Here is an 8,409-nt window from a genome sequence, read left to right as displayed (position 1 = left end):
TTACAAAAACAATTGACACATCATCATAAGCAATCCATAAACAATCACTATTGAAGATGCTCTTACAAGTGTTAATTTAATTATGTGCAAATTTATAGATTGATGATTTGTTATACATAAGTCACAACAAACCAAATTGCTGGAATTAATTCCCATTTAATGGCAAAAACAAGCATAAACCAACCGCCACCCAGCTGTACCATTGACTTATTTACTTATCCTATTCCTCGTTTCTATCTAATCCTAATCTTAACCTTAGCCTCCGGGCATGCGAATGCTGATCCTCTGCATTAACTCAAAAAAGAATCTTTTGAGTTAATGAATCTCAACCGTCTGATTTTAAACGGAGCCAATCCGGCCCCTGCTTATGATATAGGGGATCCTTTAATATTAGTGCGGATCTAGTCTACACGAATCTTAAAATAAATTGGATGGTCAAGATTCATTCACTCAAAAGATTTCCTTTTGAGTTAATGCAGAGGATACGAGTGAGAATCTTAACCTCAGCCCAAATAATGCCTTCCAACAACTTATCATGGATTGAGATTTATATCACTCTATGTAACGGGTCATTATCCATCGAAAACAGTGAATTACCACACATGTTAGTGCTTGTAGTGTGCCACAGGAGATATGTTAGAAGCTCCACTTGAAACCGAGTGAGAATCCTCTGATATATCTCATATTTTGCTTGACCGACGTGTCCGGTGCCTATTCGGGGATAGTGCGGGGACCAGTATTATTTGTGCTTCGAGATTCGTGTATAGTGAACTTAAACGGTTGTAATTTTCTGAAAATTCACGCAAAATATGAGATATCTCAGAGGCTGCGAATTTCTGGGGAACCATTTAATAACCATAGTCTGAATGCTTTGAGGTAACTCAAATTTTATTTTTAGATCGGAACCGTGCGATTATAACGGTTCTCTTTAATAATCGTGAAAATGAAAATCAGACGGTTACGATCTAAAATCAAAATCTGAGTTACTTTAGGGGATCCGAATTCTGACCAAGTCAAGGATTGGTTATAAAGCCCGCTTCCCACCTCTTTCAATAAATTTCTCCATCTCACCTCACTCCCCTCATTTCCAATAGAAATTCAATCTAATTTTAGAAAGGGAAATCTAAAGAGAGAAGGAAGAAATGGCAGGAAACGAAGAGGAGGTGCTTGTCGCGGCGATCGATCAAGGTACGACGAGCACAAGGTTCATCATCTACGATAGCAAAGCCAGGCCGATCGCTTCTCACCAAGTCGAGTTCACTCAGTTCTATCCTGAAGCGGGGTATGATTCATTCATTCTCCATTTCTCCTTTTGATTTCCTTATTTTATTGCTTAATTAAGAGTATTGAATTGCTTATCAAACGTAATAAAATTTAGGTGTTAGGATTTTGGCACCTTAGTTAGATTGATTCAGTGAATTACGATTTGTTCTAGGCAATTGATTCTCTGTTTATTTAAAGTAGTGAGCCAGAGACAGTTTCTGTGTAATTAATAATTTAATTGATTCTTGGAAACTATTTAAAATTTTAATTGAGAATTTTCTCTAGAGTTCACACGGTTGCATCCACAATTTAAACAAAAAAAAATAATAATTGAGAATTTTCAGTGAATTACGATTTTACAGTCCTCCTTGTGAAACTAACTACAAAGAATCCATGCACACAAGCAGATAAACATGCAATAATTAGGAATCACAACTAACAGTCATTGTGATTGCTATTTTACATTTTGCAGAAAAATTTTGTTTTTTTAGTGAAATTGGGGGGTCAAACAGAATTTTTTTGTTGAATTGAAAAAATAAACCTTTTTCTAGAAGCAAAACAAAAGGGAATTTCACCTTGAAGAAAACTAAAGGAGTAGGCCAGTTTTTGTAGATTTTATAAATAAATATATATATATATGTTTGAATACATGCTTGTTTTATATTTTTGACGAATTATTTCTTCAGCTACTTTATTTTACGGGAAATTAATGTTTACTAATTAATTCAGACCAGATCAGAACCAAAACTGTTATCCTGTTGGGTTGATTTAATTATTGAAATCAATGAATAGTCTTATTTATTTTCTCATATTTATTCGTTAATTATTTATTTTAATTTTCTTTTTGCAAAATTTGTTCTCTAATAACATAATTTACTTGTTTTCTTCCTTTTGACAGATGGGTAGAGCACGATCCGATGGAGATCCTAGAGAGTGTGAAAATATGCATGGGAAAAGCAATAGACAAAGCGACAGTTGCTGGGTATAATGTGGAATCTGGATTGAAGGCGGTGGGGCTCACTAATCAGAGAGAGACTACCGTTATATGGAGCAAGGCCACCGGGTTGCCCCTTTACAATGCCATTGTTTGGATGGATGTGCGTACCAGCTCTATTTGCCGGTATGTTCTTTCTATATATCATCTTATTAGGTACTACTGATTTTGTGTTGAAATTAACTAGAAGTTTAGTTAACCTTGAAAAGGTATAACATATTAATTGGGTCCCACCTAGATCCCTTCAAATAATAAAAATCTAACGAGTGCTCTGTAATAAATGATGACCCTAGAAATCCCGAAAAGAAGGGTAGTTTTGGTATTAAAAAAATTAGAAGAAGGGGATATGAATGATATTTTTCATACAAAGTTGCAGACATGATCAGTGGAATTTTCTTGATTTTTCAAAGATCATTCATAACATGATTTTTCAAAGATCATTCATAACATGATTTTTCAAAAGCATATAATAATTTGTTGTTGTATTTTATTGTCTTATTATACCTGATTCGCCTTATACTGTATAAAATTAGCTTAAATACAAATACTTGTTTGAATAAAATGCAGGAGACTAGAGAAGGAGTTGTCAGGTGGCCGAACTCACTTTGTTGACACATGTGGTTTACCTATAAGCACTTATTTCAGTGCCTTAAAAATTCTCTGGCTAATTGAAAATGTTGAAGTCATACAAAACGCTGTTCAAACTGGCGATGCCTTATTTGGTACGATCGACACATGGATGATCTGGAACCTGACGGGTGGCCACAACGGTACCACTAGGGATGGCAGGTACAGGGCTGCATCCTATGTCACTGATGTTTCAAATGCATCCCGTACCATGTTAATGAATCTAAAAACCCTAGATTGGGATCAACCCACTTTGGATTCCCTCAAGATTCCTCTTGAGATGCTACCAGAAATCATCAGTAATTCCGAAGAAATCGGAGTTATATCAAATGGATGGCCGTTAGCAGGTGTACCAATCACAGGCTGCTTAGGAGACCAGCATGCAGCCATGCTTGGTCAATTATGTAAAAAAGGAGAAGCGAAAAGTACATACGGTACTGGTGCTTTTATTCTCTTAAACACTGGTACGGATATTGTGAAGTCATCTCATGGGTTGTTGTCTACTATTGCTTACAAGCTGGGACCCGAGGCGAAGACTAACTACGCACTGGAGGGGTCCATTGCAATAGCTGGGGCTGCTGTTCAGTGGCTGAGAGATGGTCTTGGCCTTATTACCTCAGCAAGTGAAATCGAAGCACTAGCAGAGACGGTTCAGAGCACAGGTGGGCAAGGACGGTTATTTTCAAAAGATTTAATCATATATATTGAAATTTCATTTTTCTTAAAATTTTATATAGTTCAGGCCCCCTCATGAAATGCTACATGTGTGGTTGTAGCCTAGTGGTTAGAATTCCACTTACCACACATTATGTATTTTACGTTTCAGTCCCTCTATCTAAATTTTCTAATTCTGCCCCTGAGCAGGTGGGGTCTACTTTGTCCCGGCATTTAACGGGCTGTTTGCGCCTTGGTGGAGAGATGATGCGAGAGGGGTACTTGTGGGGATTACAAGGTACACCAATCGGGGGCATATTGCAAGGGCAGTTTTGGAAAGTATGTGTTTTCAAGTGAATGATGTTTTGGGTTCAATGCATAAGGATGCGGGAGAAGAAGGAGAGGTAAGGAATGAGAGCGGTGAATTCTTGCTCAGGGTTGATGGTGGGGCCACTGTAAATAACCTCCTCATGCAGATCCAGGTACGGTCTACCATGCATTGTAAAAATATTCTACTGTGTTTCTTTTCTGATGTTTTGTGCCATTTCTGGCCAAAAAAGATGATTAAATGAAATTAATATTAGTATTGTTGTTTTGGTGCTTTGTCCTGGTACAGCTTTTTGTTTGGTATCCACATTTTCTTACTGGTCATCATTTAAGAACACTAAAGCCGAATATTTTACTAAAAGTGAGGCTACGGTACTATGCATAGCGCGTGTTGGTCTGTACTATGGATTATTATGATCTCCATATGAAATATGTACTTGTAGATGAAATTTTACATTTTTTTTACAATTTTTTTAGATAGGTAGAAAATCACTTAATCTAAAAATTCTGAACCATTCAAAAGTAGTGATTTTCGACCTATCTATAAAAGTAGTAAATTTATTTTTTTTAAATGTAAAATTTAGTTTGCAGGTACATTTTCATATGGAGATCATATTGAACGGTTCATATCAACTATTTGAACTTTAAAAATGAATATATTGACTTGTTTTTGGTTTTATGCTAACTTTTTTTTTCTTACTTCAATTGCACAGGCTGATCTATTGGGAAGCCCAGTGGTGAGACCAGCCGATATAGAAACAACCGCACTAGGTGCCGCTTATGCTGCCGGGTTAGCAGCTGGTGTCTGGACTGAATCGCAAATTTTCGAGGGATTACACAAGGAGAACACCACCATCATTCATCCCAAAATTGAAGAGGCCGAGCGCAAGAAGAGAGGCGAGAGTTGGTCGAGGGCAGTTTCAAAATCCTTCGAGCTCGCTGACCTCGCGTAATCTCTTTACTTAGAACTTAATTTGATGCTATTTTTATTATATCAATTATTGAAGTGTATCTATGATGCCATTGCTGTAGTTACCACGATTTGGAGCTTTCATCTTCTTTTTTTTTTTTTTTGGTTTTTTATGTTATTCTGATGTCTGATTTCCTTGCTATGTATTTTCTGATGTAAATTTGCAGAAAAAAATCTTATCTCAGAATTTAATTTCTAGTCAATGGTTAAACTACAGATGTAATTTCTCTTCATTTGTTTCTTCTTTTCCTCAACAAAATTAGAGTGAGGCTACGTATTATGCATAGATAAATATTTTTGTTTGAAGGTTTAAATATTCGATCTGAACCGTTAAATATGATTTCCATATAAAAATGTACTTATACACAAAATTTTTCATTTTTTTGTAATATTTTTTCTTTTTTAGATAGGTATAAAAATAACTATTTTTCAATTGTCTAAAATATTTAGACCAACTGATTTTCTATGTATCTAAAAATTGTAAAAAGAATATAAAAAAAAATGTAAAGTTTGATCTACAAGTATATTTTTATATGAAGATCGTGTTAAACGATTTAGATCGATTGTTTAGTCTTAAAAAATTGAAAATATTGATTAATATATTAGAATAAATTATCTTTGCTTCATCAACATTCAACAAGCAAAACTATAATATATAATTTGTTTTGTTAGTACATGAGACTGAAATACATATAATTAACGACTTGAACCCATGGAAACATTCAAAACAAAATAAATAAATAAATAGGCAACAAAAAATTGGCTAAAATATATAAATGTGCCTTCTATTACGATTTATGATTAAAAAAAATCATACAACGAAGACCCCTAGCTGTCCAGTCAAATCTGAAATCTAAAAATAAGCGTTTCTGATCTGTTGTGGACCTGACGAGTGACGACCTGTCCAATGATATTTCAACTGGAGAAGATTCTGACTCTCACAAAATATCTTCTTTTACTTACTTCTCTACTAAGCTATGGTTTGTTCAAATCATATTTATTCAATTCCACATAAAAGGTATCTGATATTTAAAATTTTACCTTCGAATTTACTTCTCATTCCAATATTGCATAATTTTCACTTCAATTTTATATTGAAATTGTTTTTTCCCAATAATATTATCAATTTAAACATAGAAATGCCTTTGCTCAGAAAAAAAAAAAAAAAATGTATGATGTATGGGAAGCATGTTATCGTATGCGTGTTAATCATATAACGTGATTCGTGTATTGTCTGATAAATTGTTTTGTGAGGCTTCGATAAGAATAACAATATGTCACAAAATATTACATGACTGACTAATATGTCACAACATAACTAACATAACATCATAGAATTTAAAATTTTGATTTCCACATTCTTTTACAAAAATTATTTAACATGACGTCACGCCACATTATAGTTAAAAGATTTTATTTTTGTAAACTTGTAGTTAGTTTTTTTTTTTATTATTTGTGTCTACTAAAGTACTAGGATAAAAATATTAATAATATTATTTTAAATTTATACAATACACATATGGTAAATTTAAAACAAAGATATTAACAATATTATTTTAGTTTTATACAACGTGTGTATATTAGAGTCCGAATAAAAAACATACGTTATATAAAACATCACAATCAAAATTTATATTTATATCCTCAACTAAATAATATTACAGAAATGTCCTGACATTTTTTTTAAAATGTCCCAAGATTTCTCAGCCGCTGAAAAATGTCTTGTTTATATATATATATATATATATATATATATATATATAGAGAGAGAGAGAGAGAGAGAGAGAGAGAGAGATATAGGCTAATGTGCTTCCATAAGCACTTGGCCCGAAGTGCTTCCACCCCATTTTCGATTTTCTAAAATCCAAACAGTCGATCCGAACCGTTCATTTTGTTCTCCATATTAATATCTGCTTGGAGACCAAATTTTACATTTTTTGGAATTTTTTTGCTATTTATTAAGCCACTTTGAAAATCGCTGATCCAACGGTGAACCCCTGATTTTACTGTTTGGCAAGCCACCGTTGGATCAGCGATTTTCAAAGTGGCTTAATAAATAGCAAAAAAATTCCAAAAAATGTAAAATTTGGTCTCCAAGCAGATATTAATATGGAGAACAAGATGAACGGTTCGGATCGACTGTTTGGATTTTGAAAAATCGAAAATGGGGTGGCAGCACTTCGGGCCAAGTGCTTATGGAAGCACATTAGCCTATCTATATATATATATATATTTTAAATTTAAGAAGATGTAACGCTTATATTTTATTACAGCAATTTTAATGCTTTTGCATTGAAATATCGATACACTAGTGTTGGGATTAATCATAGTATAAAATATTAGTGCATCATCGATGTTTTTCTAATAAAACGTCAATGCACTTGTGCTGAGATTAATCAAGGTATAAAACATCAGCACATCATCGATGTTTTCGCAATAAAACATTGATGTACTTGTGCTAAGATTAACCAGGATATAAAACATCAGTGCGTCATCGATGTTTTCACAATAAACATCGATGCACTTGTGCTGAGATTAACCAGGATATATAACATCAGCGCGTCATCGATATATTTGCAATAAATTTCGATACATTATTTCAAACTTTAAACGACTGTAAGCATTGGTAGGAAACTCCGTTTGTAGCGTTTGATAATAATTTAGAAAGCTCGTGGAAAGACAGATGGTATGGAGTCTGAGACATAAGCCTTCAAACGTCGAAAGAATCAAAATTGCAAAAAAAAAAAAAACGTTTAGGACCTCAAAACTTCTATTGAAGTTGTTTCTTATTCTACATCCCATTAATTATTCATCTTACAATAATAAACATTCTAATTTACTCTTTTTTACTTGAACTAATACAGTGTTTATATTTTATTTTGTCATTTAGTCAGAGTTCCATATTACGAGGTTGATATTAATCATTAAAAAATAATAAATAAATAATTATACTCCTCAATTAATTCTCCTATGTACTATTTGTTCGAGAATAAAAAAAGAGAGAGAGCCGCTCAGATTGTCTTCAACGCTGACAAAACCAGCTGTTGGGGCACTTTTACAAAAATAAAATAAAATAAAAATATTACAGCATTTCTGTAATTTATTTATTTATTAAGGATATAACATAAATTTCGCCAATATCTCGGTAAGTAACCTAGGCTTTAGAGCATAATTCGGCTCTTTTGTAGACTTGCTTGCTGGCAAGGAGATAGGAGCAGGTACGATGAGCATTGGACCTACTTTTAGAATCAATTAGCTCTATCACCGTACGATTAGTATTAAGATTTATGTACACGGAAATTGATATAGACACACACTGATTTTAATACAGAGCGCACGAATCTTGATTCAATTAATGGTCACTACACGCATCGGACCTACTCTGAACAAGCTGAGGAGAAAACAAAGTTACCGACATAAGCGAAGAAAGAGAGAAAGAGTTTGGGTTCTCTCTAGAAAGTAGAAACTGGTCGCTCAATCCTCTCTCTTAACAACTCCAGTCAAAACCAAACTGGAGAAGATCTTTTTCCATTATGATAATAAACTAAACAAAAATAAACAACAACACTACTCT

The 8,409-nt window shown here is 33.6% G+C and overlaps 1 protein-coding gene across 1 annotated transcript; it reads left to right on the top strand.

Moving 5' to 3' along the window:
- Window positions 1-1,050: 1,050 nt before the first annotated feature.
- On the top strand, window positions 1,051-5,047 carry NHO1 (Actin-like ATPase superfamily protein). The gene is made up of 5 exons (XM_078294898.1): window positions 1,051-1,282; window positions 2,162-2,383; window positions 2,825-3,546; window positions 3,749-4,020; window positions 4,579-5,047. The coding sequence occupies exons 1-5, from the start codon at window positions 1,143-1,145 to the stop codon at window positions 4,816-4,818; spliced, it is 1,596 nt and encodes a 531-aa protein (XP_078151024.1). The 5' UTR covers window positions 1,051-1,142; the 3' UTR covers window positions 4,819-5,047.
- Window positions 5,048-8,409: the final 3,362 nt, after the last annotated feature.

Source organism: Carex rostrata, chromosome 29 (genome assembly GCF_964058835.1).
Source record: "Carex rostrata chromosome 29, lpCarRost1.2, whole genome shotgun sequence".
In the NCBI taxonomy this organism is placed as follows: domain Eukaryota; kingdom Viridiplantae; phylum Streptophyta; class Magnoliopsida; order Poales; family Cyperaceae; genus Carex; species Carex rostrata.
This window is presented reverse-complemented; position numbering and strand designations above follow the sequence as displayed.